Genomic DNA, 21,030 nt, shown 5'->3' with positions numbered 1-21,030 from the left:
AGAACAGCCTGGCGCTAAAACCCTGTTCCTGATGAAAACAGGGAGGTGAAGCCCAGAGGTGCTGCCAGGGATTTCACCCAGGGAATGCTAACAGCAAGTGCAGGAAAAGGACTACCAGCAGAACTTTCCTCAGGCAAGATTTTGTCCCGTATCCCCTCGCTCTAGACTTGTTTGGGGAGTTCCCGTCGCAGCAGCTTGTTCCGATAGATGGAGGATCTCCTGCCAAGCTCCCTTGTGCTGGGCAATCGAGGGCAGTGGAGCGCGCGGTGTCGGCATCCCCGGGGATGCTGGACCCGCTCCAGTTGGACCTGGCTCCGGCAGCACGGGGCTTGGGAAGCGTATTAACGGCTTCGGGATCCCACATACACAGGGCATGGCCTGAAACTGGCCTTTGTGGCTTTGAGTTCATGGCCACGACTAGGAAAATCCACCACCTGCTCTCCTTTCCCCACCTGCCTGGTGAGGAGCAGGTTCTGCCGGGATCATCATCCTTAGCTAATTTCCTAAAATTCCCGGGAAGGCTTGGGCTGCTGCAGCCCATCACTTTGCCTGGGCCATCAGTGCCGTTGCCAGCGTGGACGCCGCTTTTGGCTGGGCCAGAGCCTGCGGCAAGACAGGGATGGGGGGCAGTGGAGAGGGCATCGTCTGCCCAGTCTGTGCATTCCAAAACCAGTAGCATTTGTTTTTCTAAGGCTTGTATCTGTGCCGAGAGTACTGGGCTGTAACGTTTCCTAAAAACCAGAACAAACCTTGCTCTGCCCCCGCGGGGCTCGGGCACTGCCTGCTCTGAGAGCCAGCGTCTGCTCCTGGGCGGGTGAGCTGAGCATCCCTTGGGCTGCACATCCTGTTGTTCCCAGGAAAGGGAAGGTTTGGCTACTGGTTGTATCACTTTCCCGAATTAGGTGACAGCAGAAGGTTATTTTTCTCAGCCCCAGTAACCAGACTTGGAGGAATGACGGCGCTGTCCCGCAGGGGCTGGAAGTGGATTTTCCAGCAGCAGGACACAGCAGGATTTTTAAGCCTGGGTTCCATTAGTTCTGGCTCATTCAACATTTTCTGCGCCAGGGACTCCTTAAAACACAAAAGAAAACAGAAACATTGGAGATAAAGTATCTCCTATGTGGTTCTTTCCAGTCTGCAGCATCCAGATATCCACGGGCAACTGGGGCTGTCAAAATATTTGCATCTCCTCGAGAACCCACTTGGGCTGACTTAAGGACCTGAAGTGTGCGATGGAACCCGGCGAGACTCGTGGGGATGAGGCTGTTCAGGGCAGAGAGGAGGCCAGGAGCAGCCCTGAGCTTTTTCTTGGAATACCTTTTCCTTCTCATTTCTGAGCCCGGGCAGGGCAGATGGAGGCAGCTCCTTGCTTCCATGCAGTCTTTCTCCTTTTGGACAAAGAGGATGGTGTTTTCCAGAACAGCTCATGGAGTTAATTCTTGTGAGCATCACCCTGCACCCATCGTGTCCTCCTGTACCCTGCCACCGTGGGAAAGCCCTGGGCTGGGAGATGGCCTGTGGTACCAAGAGAATCCAGATGGACCTGAGCCTGATTCCTCACTCTTCTGGTGCCTGAGTGCCTGCAAATTGCTTTCTCAGCTGCTCTGGAACATGACTGTTTCCTTCATAATTTGTTAACAGCTCCTACAAAAAAAAAATTCGGTATCTGCTTTTATTTTCTTCAGCTGTGCGTCCATATGCTGGTTGGCACAGAGGAGCAGCCGAAGGTTTCCTTCGCAGGAATCAATGGTTCACCGTTATTTAGGTTTTTTTTTTTTTTTTTTGTAGAAACATTCAGACAAAATCAAACAACTAGACTGAGTTAGGATAAATATTTTCAGTGGACATGTACAACACATCTGCTGTGCCAAATATTTGTTGTTGTTTGTCTGATTTGCTTTGGTGGAGTAGTTTCATGTTCTGCCAAAGGAGCTTTTTAAAAAGCGGCTTCAAAAGTTTTATCCGTGTTTCAATTTTCACGTACACACAGCATCGAATTTCCGGGGGAAAAAAGTGTCGCTTGTGTTTATTTATGCTTCAGATCAATCCCTGCTTTAGTACCCCAACTCCAGGCCCGGAAGGGGTGTTATGAGGACTCAGACACTCTGCTCTCTTGTGTTCCCCATTAAAGTAAATTAAGTATTTTCTTAGCATCAGCGATCATTGCTAGACCAGGTGGAAAAAAACGTCAGCACCTTTGAAAACCCAAATTCCTCATTTTATTTGCAGCCACAGTCAGAGTTACAACTCCTCTTCTTCCCAGCTTCCTCCTTCTGCAGGAATTATCTGTGTTTTGTGTTGCAGAACAGCCTATTACACGGGGTACAGGCAGGTGTACAGGGTGAGACACCAGACCACCTACCGGTGCTGCCCGGGCTGGGCGCAGCTGGAGGGGGACGCCGGCTGCCTCTACCGTAAGTGCCGCGCTCTTCGGGTGAGATTCTCCATTTCTTGCTGTCCGGGGGGGGCGGGTTTTGGCTGGGGGTGCTCATTTCAAGTCCTGTGCCTGCAGTAAAAGCTGTAAAAATGTCTTTTAAAAAGAACTGGGGTAGGGTTTGGTTTTTTTTGGGGGGGGTTGTTGTTGTTTGTTTCTCGTTTTTTTTATTTTTATTTATTTTTGCTGTGTGTCAGAAGGGTTTTTCTCTGGCTTCCCAGGGAGCGCTGTGTGGTGTTTTCCGTTTTTTGGAGAATTTCCTCATCGCAGCATGAAAGGGTTTTCAGAGTCACGTTCATTTATCCAGTTGCCAAATGCTCCTAAACATTTAAAATCAAGCCCAAGCTGGTGTTTCAAAGGATGCCATTGGCAGAAGTTCCGGAAAGCTGTAATCCAAGCCCTGGGTGGACTTTTCATTATAAAACCCAGTAATTGCTGTGTGTGATTGAAGGGTGATGGCTAATTTGCCGTCTCGTTGCTTTTACTCAGCGTTCGTGAGAGCTGCTTCCTCGGAAGAGGCGCCTTGGGCTAATTGCTCTCAGGCTGGGAAATTGGGCTTCGGGGCCGGGCTTTGGGGACAGTGGATTTTGGCTGGTGGCTCATTGTGGTCCCTCGTTGGAGTGTGGTCCCTGGCCGCTCCTCACCCTGAGCGGGATTCGGTCACAGAATCACAGGATGGTTTGGGTTGGAAGGGACCTTAAAGCCCCCCCGGTGCCACCCCCTGCCCTGGGTAGGGACACCTCCCACCAGAGCAGGTTGCTCCAAGCCCCGTCCAAACCTGGCCTTGAAGTCATCAACTTGTAAAGGGATGCAGCTCCCCAGCTGCTTTGGAAAGGTGTGTGTGAGTCGGGTACCAGATCTGTTGTTTTTAAGACTCACTGAGCTCGAGGGAGCCCTGCCAGAGGTTAGAGATCTCCGAGTGCTCCCCTCTGTCCGCCCCCTCCAAAGGGTGAGCCTTTGGGTTCAGGACTGGTGGGATCCAGCAAGGGATGTCCATCAGCCTCGGAGGAGAACGCAAGCTGCCAGCATGGGGGAAGTGATGGCACTTGTAGGGTTTGAAGCAGACACCCAAAACTTGAGGCTTTTGGGTTCTGGGCCTGACTTTCCTCCTCTTTTTTGTTTGCTCTGGTGGAATTCTCTGCAGAACAGGCATGGAAGTACCTACTCCCCAGCCGTGCGGGGAGGCTGTATTCAGATCTGCACGTGAGTCAGGCGAGGGATGTGCAAATATTAGTATATGAGATGATTTTATGCTATTCTTGCAGAAGACAGAGGCAGCATTATCCTCGTGGGCCCCATGTCCCGCCCCCCCCTCCGGGCTGTGCTGCGTGACGGGGGAGGCAGATGCTGCGGAGCTGATGGCTCCTTCCCCTAAACGCTGCGGCCACATCCAGCTGGGGAAATATTTAACTTTAAACTTGGCTTTTGAGATGTTGAGAGCAAAGTAAAATCTTCCCTTGAATCAAACAAAGGTTTATCCGAGCGTACGTGTAGAAATAAGTGTCCCCATCGAGGCAGAATCGCACACGCTCCCTGCGACATGTTATTGATTCTCTGCCTCGTTGCAGAATGGAGCTCTGATCCTTTCCCAATTAGACTTCAGGGGTGCCTGCCTGCCCTGCCCAGAGAAAAGCAGCTTTCGTTTTAAGTAATAAGGCAGGCAAACCAACAGAGCTTTTGGGACCTGACCTTCCTTGCCACCAGGGGAATGACAGCAGCCCGTGTCCAAGCCCATCGGAAAGGCGATTTTGATTGTAATTGACCTACTATACAGGAAAATGTCCCCCACGGCTGGTCACCATTTGTTCTGCAGAGAGGCTGCCTGTACCTGCCCTGTGCTTTGAAGCAAAGGTTTAAAAAAGAAAAGAAAAAAAAAAAAAAGAAAGAAAAAAGAAAAAAGGTATGTCTGGCAACCAGTCTTTATCCTTCCTGTCCAAACGCCTGCAACCCCCCCACGCCAGAGGAAACTCCGTGGGGGCCTCGGAACCCGCTGCCAGCGAGCAGATGATAACCTCGGGTGAACTCAGAAGAGCGGGTTCTGTAATGATTTTTCCTGCCGAGGAAGTGAGTAATTCCATCCAGGAAGGAAGCAGAGAGAAGGAAATAAGAGCTGCTCAGGGCACGCTCTTACCTCCTCATCATCCTCATCCTCATCCATCACCGGGGCTGGGGGATGCTCCTCACTGGGTGCTCGCTGCAGAGTCGCTCTGCAATAAAAAGAGAGGGAGGCCCAGCTCTTCTGGAGACAAAAAGACTTTGGCTTTCCCTATTAATTTCAGATTTGCCGCCGATGTGACAGACAAGCCGTTGGTGTTTATTCTCCGAAGGCCGTCGTTCCTGTTGCTCCCTTGTAAACGGGTCTTGTTTACGTGTTGGTGTGTTATTCCCAAGAGTAGGAAGGCTCTGAAGATGTTTTGCAGCTGGAGCGTAAGCTGAAGAACAGGTTACAAAGTCCTCGCTTGTCCCTTGCTTCCGTCCATTAACCTTTGTATTTCAAAGGGAGGATGAGGGTGACAGGGTCGGTTGAGGGGTGTTTTAGCAGGAAGGACACCAAGGTGCAAATGGAGGCAGCGATGGACCCTGTGCCACGGCTCAGCGCCGGTTTAATGGCACATCCCCTCCTGCCCCTGCTCTGTCCCTCCAGTGTCTCTGGGTTTGGCCAACCCCGAGCACTTAGAGCATCCTAAATAATACTCCTGTGATAGGCGGCTTGGGGGGTTTTGGTCTCTTTTTTAACCGCTCCTCGGGACAGCCGGCCCTGCAGAAGCAGAATGACACCAGCTCCAGAAATTCAGCAGAAATTGCTGCCGGGGTGTTGGTGGGGCTTTGAGGTGGGATGTGACCTTTGGCTGGTGAGCAACTGGGATGAGAGATACGTGCTGCTCCAGGGAGGGTCGTGGCTGGCTTAAAACCACTTCCCTAGGCTGGACTGGGGCAAACGGGGCAGCCCGAGGGGTCCCTGAGCTGGGATTTTCTGCCCCGCTCCACAGACCATCCTGGGAACCCTCCTGCTTTCTGTGGAACCAAACCCTCCGTCCCGAGCAGCTCCCAGCTTCTGGTTTGCAGGGGTGTGATGACTTTTCCTGCTGGTGGCCTGGACCGAAGCACGAGCGTGTTCTTCTGGAGCAGGAGAGGGTGTAGGAAGGACTGGCAGGGAAACGAGTCAGTAAATATTAGAGAGCTGCCGAGGCAGGGGAAGGCAGCCAGGGCACCGCGTGTGTCAGAGCATCTTCTGGTTTGTGCCCAGCGGTGGCCAGCCAGCCTGCCTTCCCCGCCGAGGCTCTGCTGAGGGCGATGAAACGGTGCCAAAATACGTCAAGGGGATTTGTGGCCCTTCCTATTCATCTTCAGAGATCATTGATGGGGTTCCAGCAGCACAAAGGTGGGGAAGGCCATCGCTGCTGACAGTTTAATTAGGGCTGTTGGACACCGTGGGGTAGGATCGCTCCGGTAAGGACACCTTATCTTGGGTTTCCTTGGAGGCTGGCATCCCTTCACCGCAGCGCTGGCTGCTCCGAATGCTGGACTGCTCATCGCTTTTCCTTAAAAATAAAAAAACTTCAACCCCTGTGATGTTTTATTGGGGGAAGTTTTTGCCGCGGCAGACTTGTGTGTAGCCGGCCAAGGCCGGCTGCTTGTTTGGTGGTGAGATACCATCTGACATCTGACGGGAACGCTCAGTAGCGGTGGGACACGGGAGGCCCCAGCACGTGGTTGGTACCGGTTCAGTCGAGCTGTTCTGGGCTCTCGGAGCCAGCGCTGGTGCCTGGAAGAGGAGAGTTTGCCCCTTCGCAGCCACCATCCCGAGCGTCCCTGCCGTTTGCCGAGGTTGCTGACTGTCTGTAGCAAAAAAAAAAAAGGGGTGTGCTTTTTTTCTTGACAAGCGCTTTTGTGTTTCTGAGCAGTTAGAGGTGAGACAAGGGCCCGCAGGGAGCTGGGAGGGGGGGATTCGGGCACTCGGGGTGCGTGGGCTCTGCTGGGAGCCAGGAGCTTGGAAGGAGATGGAAAATTTCATAGAAACACCCTGTAAAACGGCGCTGAAACCAAGTGGCCTGAAGACTGATGGCTCCTCAGAGATCTCGCCAGTCTGAGAGAATATTTGATTTCTTTGTTCCTCTCCGACCGAGCCGTTCGGGCGCGTGGCGGCTGTGCTTCCTCACAACACCCCGCAGCTGTCGGATCCGGCCTCGGAAAGGCAGGGTGCCCGGCGCCCTGGCAGCATCCCTGCTTTTTGTCCCCTCTCTTCTGCTGGGAGCAGAAGCGTGAGGGCTTATTGCCTTTCCATTGCCCTCTGTCTCGGAGCTTTCATCCGCTCAGTCCCCTTTGGGAAGGAAAAAGGTCAGAAGTCAAGACACCCTTTGCATTTTTAGCGTGGCATCAGGTTCTTTCCCTGCCTGGCTACTGATAGATTGACTTTCAGACTAAACTTCTCAGTTTCAAGTGGCCTCTGAGATGCTACTTAAATTCCACACGGGCTCAATAACGCAGTTAATGCCCTTTGCTGATTAGGACAAGGGGCCTGCGTGTCTGGTAATCCCCATCATCTTGACTTTCAGCTCGAGATGTTGAAAAGCCGAGTCCCACCAAGTCTGTAGCTCTTGGTCTGCGTGGAGGAGCTGGAGCTCAGCCCCAGACATCCCCTCCGTGTTCTCGGGGCGGCCCCTGCCATGCTCAGAAATGGCACGATGAGGCAGAAAGGCACCAAGGGGAGCAATAAATATGGAAGAGGCTAAAGAGGAGACCGTTGCTGGAAGATTTAGTACGTGGTGACCTGCTCATGGTTGCAATGTTGTCTGAGAACTACACAAGAGGTGCTGGGGCCGAGGGCTCAGCCTGGAAGAGCAGTGAGGGCAGGAGACCTGGGACTGCAGCCGGGGAGGGAGCCTGGATCTGCTGGAGTGGGATGGAAATACCCGAACTGATTGTTAATGAGCTGGATCAAGGGCATGGAACAGCTCGTCCCTGGAGCTGCTGGTCTAAAGCTTTGGTCACCGTCCCTAGTTGTCTTTATCTTGAGTTTTCATCCAGCACTCGTTAGGATCACGCTTTGCTTTGATTTTTAGCTCAGGTAGAGCAAAAATTACTGTTCATTTGGTGAGTGGGTGGGAGGAAGCATCAGAGTCTGAGACACGGTGAAAGCCCCTCCAAGCATCCCCAAGGGCTGAGCAGGGAGCAGCTGAATCTTAATTGCCTTGTTAAAAGAGAAATTTTTATTAATCACAAATGGTCTATTAGAAGGTTCCAGAGTCAACTCCCGCGCCCTGAACCACGTTTCTGTCCTGCCGGCTCTGCTCAGCTTTAGGATCTCACCCAGCAAGCAGGATGAGAGCACAGCGGGGCTGGCCACCGTCGCCGGGCTCGGATGCTGTCCTGGCTCGCAGGCTCGGGCAAGTGGCTCCATCGCCCCGGAGCCCACGGGCAGGGTGCAGGGCCAGGCAGGGGCTGGGGGAGCCGCTCTGTTATTTGCGATACAGGTCAGAAGGCTCGGCAGGAAGCGTGCTCGGTTAACAATTTAATTTCCCTACGAGGCTGACTTTCCTTTGCACATCACCTCTTGGCTCCTGGGGGCTCATTGTTTTCTCAGCTGAAAGGCTTTGACTGAACTTCTGAACCTGGGATGGAGCCTGGTGCTGGTTGAGCTTCCAACAGGCGCTGCCCTGGGAGACCATCGTCGTCCACGCAGAGGGTGGCAGAAGCGCTGTACTTCGGTGAGCCCCTGCCCTGTAGGAGAAATGCTGTTCTCCATCATGCTTCCTTTTAAACCAGTCTCGTCTCCCACTTCCCCAGGATCCAGCTTTGCTAAACCCTCGCGAAAAGCTATTGCCCAGCCTTTCCAACAGAAAACGGCCGTGCTTTCTGCAGTTTGTCCTTTCTTTCCCGTTTCCCAGAGCAGCGCCGTTACCCTTTTCCCAAATTTCCATTGCATTAAGTTATGTCGCCCTGAATTAGGAGCGGGTTTGCAGAAGGCTTGGGAAGCGCAGGGGAGGGAGAGGCGCCGGCCCCTCAGCCCCACTGGGCTGGGAAGTAGGTTATTATGGTTTCCACTCTCTATGTGCCAGCCCGAAGCACAGAGCAGGGAATTGTCCGGGTCATTCAGGGAATCTGGGACACGGCCAAGAATAACACCCGGATCTTCTAATCCCTGATTTGTGTCGCTGCAATTGCTCCTAATATTTTCCATTGTTGTGCTCCGGGTCTCGCTGAGCCGAGGGCCGAGTGCTGCCGGCAAAGAGGGCGTCAGGCAGGCAGGCTGAGCTTCCCTGGGACCATGTCTAAAGGCTGGGTTTTAGGTGATTAAGGTGAAAGATCCGGGGAAAACCAAACTGCCTTATTATGTGATTTGGCCGCTCAGTCAATTCTGTCTAATAGAGGCCCGAAGGAGAGGGAGGAAGCAGAAGACGGCCCTTCTCGCAGGACCAGAGCTAGCAAACCTAAGGCTTCAGCCCCAGAAAATCTTGGCACACACCTGGGGATGGGATTTGCAGCAAAACGCTGGCTACCAGGAGCTCTTCCTGCTTTTCCAGGCGGGAGGATGCTTGGGGGAAGTGTTCGTAATCCCGGGCATCGCACGACGCGGCTCAGCCCAGCGAGATGCTGGTGATGGAAGGGTTTCCCAGCTTCCAGTGTTCCGCACCAGCAGGCCAGGACAGGATTGATAGGGGATCAGCACGGTCCCCAAGGACGCGTGGCAATGAAAAGCAACTAAAACATTAGACGAGAAGATAACTGGCTTTTTGAAGCGTTTCATCACTGTTTCATTAATTTGGGTAGATGAGTAATTGGCCCTCAATGCTGCCTTTGTGCTACTAAAGAATCTCTTTTTGATGGGGGGGATCAGAAAAATCATCAGGTCCTTAAAAGAGCCAAGGCTGAGGCTTAAGTATTTTAGCTCTGGCGCATCCAAGGTGCAAAGCGTGGGGAGGTGGGAGATCGGTGAGAAGGAGACTTGGAAGAAGCTCTCACTTGGGTGGGCGAGTGGAGCTGGGTCAGGGCTCCCTGATCCGACAGCCTGGACCCGAGCTCTGGCCCTTGTGTTGGGAAAGAAGAGACAGAGCTAATGTCCTTAGAGTAGGTACGTGGCTTTGTCTAGGAAGAGCGTGTCTTTTGATAGCAAACGTGCTAATCTGTAGAACGTCGTATTCACCTAAACCTTCACAAAACCTCCTTAAACAACGCAGCCCAGGCGGAAAGCCTTGTGTGAGGCAGCACCAGGATTTAGCACAGGGGGGGCAATGAGGAAGTCAATTGTGTTTCTGCAGGAAAAACCAGAGCCGATGCTTGATCTATGGAGGATTTAGTGGTCGAATAGTGGGAAGCTTAGTAATGTGGTTGTTAGACGCCCACGTAGAGGAGGTTGTAACTGATTGCATTATGATAAGAATTGTGTAAATACCTGACAGTCTAGTGCCCAGGGGTTGGCCAGCCTTGGGGTTTCACCCAGTCATTGGGCTTTCCCTGAGCCCCAAAACAAGGTGCCGATTTGTGCCTCTCCAAACTGTGGTGAGGAGGCAGAGTATTTGCGAATTCCAGGCAGCTTCACGCAAGCTGTCGGTGAGCTTTCTGCAGCGGATGAAACCTTTCGGCGTTGGGAGTTGTGAGGACACAAGCTTTGGGTTCCTTCTGTGCGGGTACTACCTGCTCTCCCCGTCTCTGATTTTGTGCGTATGCCTTAAAGTTCCAAATTATCTATGGAAACGCATTGATAACGTTGCAAATTTTTGTCCTTGTGTGCACAAAATGTCCTGCCAATCTGCCCCAAAAATGCAAACCTTCCTTGCACTGTTTCCATCTGCAATTCCTTTTTTTTTTTTTTTTTTCTTCTTGAATGCACGATTGGTGTTTTGGAATAAGGCACCCAATATTCTGTGCCAAGTATTTGGAGCGGTTTTTGAAGCCTGCACGGGGTGCCTTTCCTCCCCTGTTATAATGACACGAAATGAAATGTGTAATCACAGACCTGCTTTTTTTCTGTTACTAATTAGTGACAGCTTTAGCTGGAAGGGGAAGAGAAACCAGGGGGCTCCCAACTTGCAAAGAGGAGGGAAAAGTTACAGAGAGGGCGCCGGGGGAAACCTCTGTCCAAGGAGCGCTGTTAAAAAAACATTGTTTTCAGGTGGTTCCATATCAGGGGTAGGTTTGTAATTAAATCCCAGGCTGTGTGTGTTCAGTCAGTAATAGCAAAGGTGCTGTTTCATTGCTGGCCTTGAGCAGGGTCTGGAACCTTCTGGTTGGGGACTTCTCCACTGCCCTGGGGACCTCACTGGGGACCTCGCTGAACCCCACTGAGTAGCTGACAGTCACTTCCCAGGCTGTGCCTGCTGGAGATGTATTCTCCGGCTTTTTCCTTAGGCAGTCAGGAGATGCAGAACTGGCAGCCTTGCAGCTTTAGAGAAGAAAAAAATGGCTTTTCCATGAGCTTTTACTTATCTCGTCGTTCATTGGGTCTGTCTGCACTCCTGAGCCCAGGTAATGCCAACGCAGGAGATGCTGCTGCGCTGTTTTCCCAGGTGATGTGGATTCAGCCTGAGGAGCTGCAGACACGGCGTGAGCGTGACCGGGAGCGCGTGGGACAATGCAGTCGGTCAGAAACGTCACTTTTTCTTTACAAAGTGAAATCTTTGAAAACATTCTTTACCCGGACCCAGGCAGCCCGCTGGCGCACGGTGTGACTGCTGAAGATTGGAGGGGAGGCCAGTTCTGGTATCGTTCTGGAAGGTGCTTTTCTCGAGCGCGAAGAATTGCTGTGTGTTCCTCTGCTGTGTCAGCAAAGCCAGCGGCACCTTCCCGGGGCAAACCCTGGCCGTGGGCCTGGAGTGGGGTCACTGGTGGCTTGTGACCATCCTACACCAGCCACCAGCTCCTCTACCCCCACGTGTGCCTTGGGGCTGGAATAACCCCTGACTCTCCTAGCAGCAGAAAAGCATTGCACTCGGTTTTCCCCCTATTTCTTCCACTACAGCCAAAGACAAACCTCCTCTTTGCTTCAGCAGAGGAGACTTGGCATCTCCCCGAGGACGCAGTGTGTGTTTGCAGGTTGATGGTTCGCTTATTCTCCTGGCGAGTGGCTCCAGCCGGGGCGGTGCGGGCGGCAGCCTGGGTCACTATCCACAGTAAATCCCAGCGTGAGCCCCACTTGGCTCCGTCGGCGTTTTCCTGCTCGTCCCCATTCTGTGTGCTTTCTATTCTGAGCCAACAGCTCTGGGGTCGCCAGCTCTGCCTTTTGTAACTTCAGCTACTTGAAATAATTACCTTCCCTGGACCCATCAGCTGGATCAACAGGACACGAGGGCTCCTGAGGCAGGTGATGGTGGCAGCCACAGCACTTTCTTGCCCGGGATGCACGAGCTCTAGTGCCTCTGTCCCATCGCTGCTCGGGGTCCATGACCCAGCCCGGGCTGAGCAGGGGCTCGGGGCAGACGAGGGGGGAGCTGCTGGACCAGGACCCCGACATCCCGACACAGTGGGGATGGATGATGCTCTTTTTGCTCCCCATTACCTGCTTTCCCACAGCTTTTGTGAGGTGTGTTCCTACCCAATCCCATTTTTCTTGGATTTTGTTAGTTTGTTCAATGAAAGCGAGAACAAGGCGGGGGGGTGGGTGGGGAGAGAAGAGGAAATGCAGGAAAAAAGAAAGGAAAGAGCAATTGGCCGGCAACACAGCTGTGTCCAGATCAGTGAATAGAGAGAAAATTTCATCGTCTGAATCTTTAAATGGACTTAAAGAGGGAGATCGGCTCTTGCTCTGTGTCCTTACACTCTGACAAAGCCCGGCACACGTGTCAGCATCACTTGTTAACAGCGTGTCTCCTTCCGAGACGAGCATTTCCGAATGGGAAGTATAACATACTGGCTGCATTTCATGAGTTGTGAGAAACGTTATGTTTCACTGGAAAAAAAGAAAAACCCTACCCTTGTTTGTGGTTTTATTTAGACGGTTTGAAAAGGTGGATTTCAGAAGCCTAATTGAGCATTCTCTGCCTCTGTGTACATTTTACACTCCACTTGGTGAGAACAGAGCATCGGGGCTGCTCGGGCTCACGTACAGTTTAGCTCTATTTCATCCTCTCGCCCGTCCGGAAGGTGACCCGTGCTGGGGCAGCCGGCTCTCCAGGAGAGCCCGGCAGAGGGGTTCAAAGCAGCTCCCAGTGCTTTGCCCCCCCTGAAAGATGCCTCCCATTTCCAAGTAAACGAGTTATCTTTGTTGCCCCAAGATCTGCTATGGTTCTGTGGGAGTCGTTTTCTATTTTACCCACTTGTCGGCTGGAAAAGCATTATTTCATCAGCGCCCCTGCAGCTCTGCTGATGTTTTCCTGCGAATTTTCGCTTATGAGAAAAGCCCCTCAGACATTGCCTAAGGTATTTTACTGCCTAGCCTAAATTTGGGGAGGCTTTGTGTACTGTTTGAGTATTGCATTGCCCACCAGAAAAAGAGCCGCCTTTCAAAAATGGCTCAACGGTGTTTTTGTAAGTACTGTGGGAATCCATCCATCAATGGGTCTTTATTAGTGGGTGGACGCCCCTGACCGTGCTCTCGGGAATGATTCTCTCCCTCCTCCTTACAGCCGTCTGCGGCCACGGGCTGTGCTTCAACGGTGGGAACTGCGCAGGGGGACGGTCGCAGCTCTGCCATTGCCCCTCTGGTTTCCGAGGGCCTCGCTGTCAGTACGGTAAGAAATCTGCACAAATTCACCCTTTAATTTTGAGTCGGAAGCCAGGAGGATAAAGAGCGAGGGATGCCCCAATGTTTTGTTGTTGGTTTTTTTTTTTATCCTAGCCATTGTTTTATCTGCAATACTCCGATAATCCGCTCCCTACTCTTTTGGCCACTGTTTCTAATGTTTGGGGAACTTGGATGTTTGGAAAGGAAATGCTTATCGTGACTTGCTGTGAAACGTAGCTCTGTACTGTACAATGGCCCTTATTCCTGGGGATTTGCTGGAATCGGAGAAGGAAGCTGATTAAAGTTGGGTCAAACAAAGAAACCCCGGGGTCACGGCCCACGGAGCGCGGCAATGAAGGGAAAATGGTTGAGGTCTGAACGAGCTGGATCGGTTATATCTTTGGCCAGGCTTTATTTTGGGGGCTGCTAAGCTTTATTTAATTAACCTTCCCTGCAATATCCATATTCTCTCTGGAAGGTTATTGAGTTTCCTGTGTTGGGCAATTCAGAGATGTTCTGATTCGGTAAGACAATAGTCCATAGCAAACAACTGCTAAGAGCTGGGATGGTTCTCCCGGCGCGTATACGGCGAGAAAAAACGTGCCTTGTACTGGGTTTAGAGAGGAATGGCTGTCCCTTTTCTGCCCTCTAATTCTGCGAGGTGCAGGGCAGTAACAATTAGTTGAATTCTCTTTAGAGGATACCGGCTACGCGGTGGAGCTGGGCTGTGGCTGCTGAGCCACCCGGCTCCACAGCATTTTTCCTGGTGCATCTGTTTTAAGGAACTTTAACTGTTGTTACAAGAGTCAATTTAGAAGTGCTTAAAAGGCCCTTTTAAGTTGCATTTGGGTAATGCCTTTAAAGAAAAGTTTGTACCGGTCAGATTGGCCAAACCCTCCTCGATGCTGCTGACTTCAGGCTGTATTTGTTCCTCTCTGGCTCTTTAATATGCGTCCTTAAGGGGAGTTAGAGCTGTGTTTGTTACAGTCGGAGGCTTCCCTCGGGCTGGACTGGGACAGTGGTTTGTGTGTGGTGTCCGAGTCCCCTGCCCCATCTTCTGGTGCCACACAAGTTCTCCATTGGGCAAATGAAGTCATTGCCTTGCTAAGAAGAAGAAAAAAAGCAGTGCCGGAGCCCAGGCACACAGATCTTGCTGCAGGGCATCCAAACCAGGGCTACTTCGGGCTCCTTTTGGCCACGACTGGCCAAATGACCTCAGTGGAGCCTGGGCATCGTCTGGGGCAGAGGTGGCACGGACCCCTCCGACACGAGGCACAACGTCCCCACCCCCAGAAATGGAGCAATTCGGGTTAAATCTGCCAGTCGCTCAGACCTCCGTGGCTGGTTTAATGCCAACAGCTGAAATTCCATGTTTTAAGGTGAAGAGGATGCTGCTTAGTATAAGAATTAACTTCATTTTATTTGCTTTTTTGCCTTCTGTTTCTAAACTAGCCGTGCTGCAGACACAGTAGTAACGTGAGTCCAATTTATTCCCCCCCCACCCCGTCCAGCGACTCTCCGAACTGCAGCCTAAACACGGAACTCAGAATCCCGCTTCCCTTCTCATCCTTTGACCCCCGAAGGGTTAGAGCAAGGCTAATTCTCGGAGATCCTGCGCTGCTGCTTGGGTTTGTGTTTGCACGTGACAGGGGTTTCTAGGAAATAAACAGCCCTTAAATTGTTCCAGCATTTTTTTTTTTGTCATAGGCTTCTCTCATACATATTTATAAAATAAAGGTCGGGCGTCTTCCTGAGCAGAACCTGAGGGGTAAAAAGCACTTTCCCATTTGGAAATGTTTAGCGATTCCCACAATTGTAATTGGTTGCAGCTTTGAAAATAAAGCGCACATTTCTGAGACCCCCCCTAAACATTTTTTTTAAAGGGAAATGGCTGGCTGGTTTTGGAGGGGAAGAAAATACATCTGTAGTTGCACTGACCTTACCCCCCTGCCTTGGACGAGGGACCCGAAGTCAGTGCTTTGGGTCATAAATGGTCGGTCTGAGAAACTGTTGGTCAAAGAAATTGGAAAATTATAGTTCTTGGTTAAAAATGAGGTGTGGGTGAACCTCCAATATAGTTGCAGTTTGGGCAATCAAAGTAGGACAATGGTTGAGCTTTTTGGAAATGATAAATTGAGTTTAAAAAAAAAAAAATCCAGGATTTTTCTGCCAATTAACAAAGCCTGAGGTGGGTACGCTGTGGTTGTCACTTGTATTCCTAAGCAATTTTGAATTTCCTTTTAATTCTTTTAAATTCCAAGTGAGTTGTCTGTTGAACTGTTCTCTCAGGATATTTGACCTTAGTGGTGAATTTTCCATGTGTGCCTCCATTTGGAACCCAGAGGCAAAGAACCCAACTGTAAAACTAGATTAAGAAAATAATAACAAAGAGTTTTTGAAACTTACTGCATTTCTGGCCTTTATTTTGAACCTTTAAAATGTCGTTACTCAAAATATGTCTTTAATGGCTGCTCAGAGAAGCTCCTTGTCCGATTCGCTTACCTCTAACGTGCCTGTCAAATTTCGAATGGATGTGTGAAATCCCGAATCCCTGCGGTCGGATCCTCACCCCCCGCGTTCTCCAGAGCTTCACTCCAGGCAGCGGCATCGCAGCACACGGGGGTGGCCGAGGAGACACGAGTTACGGCTCTGCACCTGAAGTTAAAGGAAGGAACCGACCCCAACTCGTTATTTTGGAGTGAGCTAATTACAGGCGATAGGGAAGAATGTGAAATCAAGTGGATAAATCATTCTTGGTGGTGCTTCACCTAAGTTTATAAAGTGTTGTTGCTTTTGCAAACAGCCCAGCCCAGCTGACTCAGGAGCGTTCCTTTGCTTTTACAACCTCAAATTATTCTCATTCCCCAGTGATTTATGTTTTGTGCTCGGGGCAGCAGTAACCCCAGACACCCCCTTCTGCCTGGGCAATGTTGTCCATAACCATCCCAAAGGCACCTCCTCCTGCTTCCCCCAGCAAATCCCCTAGGACGGGGCTGTCTGGGGACTCCAAAGGCTGGAAGGAAGGGGATGCACCTTTGGAAGCCCTTGTCTCCTGGAAAACCTAACGTGATGGATACCAGCTCGTGTCCCCGGTGACATTTTGGGACAGTTTCATTCTAACCTTTCTTTCCATCCTGCTTTTAAACAGATGTTGTTCCTGAAAAACTCAAAAAGCCCAATGGAAATGCTCTATTAGCCCTAGCTCGAGAATTGACTCATCTTTTTTTTTGTCTGTCTCGTGATGCTTTTCATTATTCACAGCATTTTCCAAAACCCACGGTCCTTGCCACAGAAAATGTGCTGATTGAGGATACGGGAAAATCCCAGCCAGAAACTCATCCTAATTTATTATTGACTACTGTAAATTATTTTTCCTGGTAAATACTTTTTTGGACAAATTTCTGTTAGAAGCCTAGCTGTCTGGATTCTCATCTTCTCTTTCACTGTTAGAAGTTCTCTGGGTGGTTAACTTCTGTGCCGGTCAGCCAACATTTGGGATGGATTTTAAGGATGGGATGGGAGGTTGGAGGCTGCTTCAGAGCTTTGGGGAAAGACACATAACGGTTAATCAGTGAATCATTTTTTTTCTCACCTGACACCTACAAAAGAAGCTATTCTGGTATTTGAGATGATGAAATAGTTCCCCAAAACGGAGCTGTGTAGCGCCTGCCCGGGATGAATCCCATCGTGGTCCAGGGGCTTCTGACGAGGCCGTTTTGATGAAAACAACATGAAAATAACCCAGAGTGAGTGAAGTTTTTCCGCAGCGATATTCCATGGGGTTGTTCGTCTTCCAGAAATCTCTGTGTCTGATCTTAGTGCTATCACTTTTTCTTTTCTGGAAAGAAATACAGACGTGTTTATTTTAAAGGCAGGACGCCCTCTCTCCTGGCCAGACTCTTATCATACCTTTCAGCGCAGGATATTTTCACTGGCCGGCCGAGAGCGGCCGCGACCCTGTGTTTACCCTGGCTGGAAAACCGGCGGTACCCGATGGGCCTGGCTGCCGGGGGTGAGATGCTGTCCTTCCTGCCCTCCTCCGCTGCTCCAAGGGATAATATTTGGGCACTCTCCGTCTGCATTAAATCATCCCGCTCTGAAGGCAGGACCCCTCCGTGGGGCTGCGGGAGCTCTGGCAGGAAGGTCTGCAGTACGTCCTGCTTCCCCCTCTGGGTTTCAACACCTTTTCTCTTGCATCTCGGTGCCTTTTTGATGCTGTTAAGTGTAGAGATTTAGCTGCTTTTTTTTTTTTTCCCCCCTGCAACGTGGAGGAGAAAAACAGAGGACGAGGTTGAGCTGAACGATGTTGTAGTGACTGCGGAGGCTGTTTCTGAGCTGAGGGAGCAGCGGGGTTGTCCCCAACCCCAACCCCTTTGTCATCTCCCACGTCTGGTGGATGAAAGGGTCATAAATGGAGTTGTCTGAGGTTTGGTCTGGGCTGAAACTCTCCGTAGGAGCTCCCTTCTTTCAGCTTGGACGTAAATGATCTTTCTGTGCAGGGCTGGCTGCTGGCAGGGAGGGGGTGTCGGGGAGCCTGGGCGATGCTCCTGCCCTGGCATCCTCCCACCACCCCACGCTTGGGGGTCCGGTGTCGGTGAACGCGGCTCCGGCGGCACCGAGACCCTGCGCACCGGGGGTCCCGCGTTGCGGCAGGGCCATCCAAGTGGGATGGAGACCACAAAGGCTGTTTTTATTTGCATCCCGCACTGTCCATCAGCTGCTTGTTCACCCAAAACGTCCCAGCCGAGTCGATGGTTTCAGCAGGGGGGGGCTCTCGTGTGGGAACTTTGCTGCGCTGCAGGGACAGGGACCCTTTCTAATTAGCCCGGCTGCGTTTTGAAGGACCGGCCAGACCAAACCTTCTTTAGCTTTGCACAAAGGAGAGGTCAACTGTAAGCAAGCGGGGCCCGTGATTAGTGTCTGCTTTTGCAAGGCCAGCTGAAATGGCTTTGTCAACGCTTGGGGAGACCATTATTGTCTCTTTCTTCTATAGCCTGCCCTCATTTGCACAAGCATTTGACATGCCCTCAGTGTTGTTTGATTGACTAATGACCCTATTTCTCCTGCTAATCTCACCAGGCTGTTCAGTTGGAAGCCTTTGGGGATGGAGGGCTGGAAGAGAGGGGTTTTGCTGGAGGGGATTCCCAAAGGGGGACTGCAGGGGACTTCAAGCATTGAAGTCCAAACGGGAAATGTTTTGTCTTCAGAAGCAAAGGAACGCATGTTGTGGACTCTTCCTGGACCAGGAGCCGGATGCCTCTCTCTGAGATGGGAAGCCACCGGAGAGTGCGCACGTGCGGGAACGCTTGCTTGGACTCGGGTGACTTCCCTGCTCCAAGGAGACCCCGGTGCCAATTTCAGAATGACAGTAGCAAGATATTGTGTTGGATGTTTCATGGGTTTACAGTTCACAAGGCCGATTTAAAATCCATTTGTGGGATTAAAGAGCAGCAATTGTTCTTCAGCTGTCAGCTCATTGGAGAGAATCCACTGTTAATAACACCAGGGCTAAATTAAGCAGAGCGCTTCTCCAGCAGCCAAGAAGTCCCAACACTTTTACTTATAAACTAGCCCCCTCGTTCAAAGGTTTAGCCTTGTGGTGGGGAGGGGAGAAGGGTCCAAGCCCGGGGGGTGTTTTGCCAGCCCCCATTATGGCTGTGCTCTGTCTGCGGGATTTTCTCTGGTTTTGGCTCAGGAAGGCAGCGGAACAAGGGCGGCTTGTGCAGAGGTCGGCTTCGGCCGGCGCTATCTGCTTGTCCATCAGCCAAACGTTAGGTATTTAATAGCTGGCAAACAGGTAGTGCTGAGCTCTTTGAAAACGTTAGTGAGAGGAAACAAGCCAAGGCTGTGTAGGGACTTATTCAGTTAAAAAAAAAAAAAAAAAAAGAAAAAAAGAAAAAAAAAGAAAAAGTCTTTTGTGAAGTGAGTTTTGAAGAAAATGGAAAATGTGCTGAAGGTGGGGGACAGCTGGGGTTGTACTTGTGGATCAAATCTCCTTGCGATTCCATCCATAGGGAATTCCGGGGTCCTGCATCTTTCACCGAGATGCACATCGTGGTGTTCATCACCAGCTTCCTCCGTTCCACAGATCTGGACGCAAATTCATACAGTTTGGGTTTCTAAAGGGTACCTGAAGTAGAGCGTGGCCTTTGGACACGCTCTGTGATGTTTAAAGCTGTCCAGCTTCGTCAGTGAGGGATGGAGCACATACACGGGCAAAAGTATTACTGACACATCTGTTCAAAGGAACATGATAATGGGTGAAAAAGAGCTGCTAGTTTAAGGGCCTAAAATCTTTAGAGGCTTTAGTGTATTCGAAATATGGCTTCCTTTGTTCTTTTCAAGCTTTCCTTGGGTCCAACTCAAGAATTAAGGATTTCATTATCATTTAAAAGAGGTGATTATATTGGGTGACAGAAAGCGCATGGCTCAGGTCCTTTAGATGAGTTGCAGCCCTCTGCTTAGATGTTGGCAAATAAATGAGAGAGGAATCCTATCACTGACACAGCGCCCGTTTGAAATTTCCACAGAAGATCTGTCAGGGGTAAGAAAAGCTTGGAAGGAAACTGCTTATTGTGCCATCTGGAGAAGACCAAATCTACGCTTTGTTTTGAGGGATCCGTACCTCGGGCCAAGTCACGTGAAGTCCTTGGTGCCACCTTCAAAGCGATGTGTGTTTTCCCCGTAGCCAGGGCTGAAACTCCTCAGCACCTCCCGTGATCACCCCCCTAATTATTACAGCGCCGGTACCACGGTGAAGTGTCGGCCGCGCTCTAATCCCCCTGCAAGGGCTTCCACCGCCGCTCGCAGCCAGCTGGGACCAATTAAAAAGGGGGAGGTTGGGTTTGCGAAACCCCAGCGACTTGCAAAGTTGAGGAGAGTTACTTTTTCTTGAGAGCTGTGTGGTCTACCCTAAGTATTTTCTTCTCGTAAACCATCTGCTGGAGGTACGGAGGTGAGTCAGGGGGTGTTTCTGTAGGAGAACAGATTCTTTTCCAAGCAATGGAAAATACTCCAGTCTGAAGAGGGACCGCTGGGGTCCCCTCGTGTGATTGGTGATGAGAAGAATTTGATACGTGAATGCCAAGTAGACTGAATTCATGCTGAGTCCTTGGATGGTTTCTGGGGAGGACGAGGCCATCCCCCAGGGCAGGTAGCCGCGGGCCATCCCCTGGGGTCAGGTAGCCACGGGCCATCCCCTGGGTCAGGTAGCCACGGGCCATCCCCCGGGTCAGGTAGCCGCGGGCCATCCCCCGGGTCAGGTAGCCACGGGCCATCCCCTGGGGTCAGGTAGCCACGGGCCATCCCCTGGGTCAGGTAGCCGCGGGCCATCCCCCGGGTCAGGTAGCCGCAGGCCAGCCCATGCTTGCTTCTCTTCCCATGTTTTCTGGGGATCTTGTGAAAACCAGCAGTGCGGGGATCCACGCTGGCTGAGGGACAAGGGAAGAGGTTCCAGCCGAAATCAGTGGTTTAGTGAGGGAAATGAGGAGTGAAGGCCAAAGCTGGAAAGATAAGCGTTGCTGCAAACCTTCCTGGAATTTTTAGAATTAATTTATGCTTAAATACATAGTATGGTCTGCAATAAATCGTCGGTGTGTTATGCTTTCAATTTCTGGGTTTGGAAAGCTTGGAGAAAACATTTTTTTTTTTTGTTCATTACGTGCTGCCTTCTCCAAGACTTCTTTTTGAAGCAGTGTTCTCCAGCAGGTGATAACATCTTCTAACCAGCCCCTGAAACTCCTTGTCTCCACCTCAGCCACAGGTTTCCCTGTAATTTTTGCTTCGTTTGTTGCGTTTCAGCCTGTTTCCTCTCCTTTGCTGTACAGTCTCGGTGCTACACTATAATTTGTGTAATAATTCAAGAAACAAACGTATGTTGAGATTCCAGTCATTACAAATACCTTTTTTGGGGGGTTGTTTTTTTTTCTTTTTCCTG

General features: G+C 51.0%; 1 protein-coding gene across 1 annotated transcript in view; it reads left to right on the top strand.

Moving 5' to 3' along the window:
• Positions 1 to 21,030, top strand: part of MEGF6 (multiple EGF like domains 6) — an 87,833-nt gene that overhangs the window by 4,052 nt on the left and 62,751 nt on the right. The window contains exons 3-4 of the mRNA XM_074161457.1: positions 2,305 to 2,414; positions 12,997 to 13,101. Of these exons, the coding sequence (XP_074017558.1) occupies positions 2,305 to 2,414; positions 12,997 to 13,101 (215 nt within the window). The remainder of the gene's footprint in view (positions 1 to 2,304; positions 2,415 to 12,996; positions 13,102 to 21,030) is intronic.

The sequence above is a fragment of the Numenius arquata genome, chromosome 20, assembly GCF_964106895.1.
Source record: "Numenius arquata chromosome 20, bNumArq3.hap1.1, whole genome shotgun sequence".
In the NCBI taxonomy this organism is placed as follows: domain Eukaryota; kingdom Metazoa; phylum Chordata; class Aves; order Charadriiformes; family Scolopacidae; genus Numenius; species Numenius arquata.
This window is presented reverse-complemented; position numbering and strand designations above follow the sequence as displayed.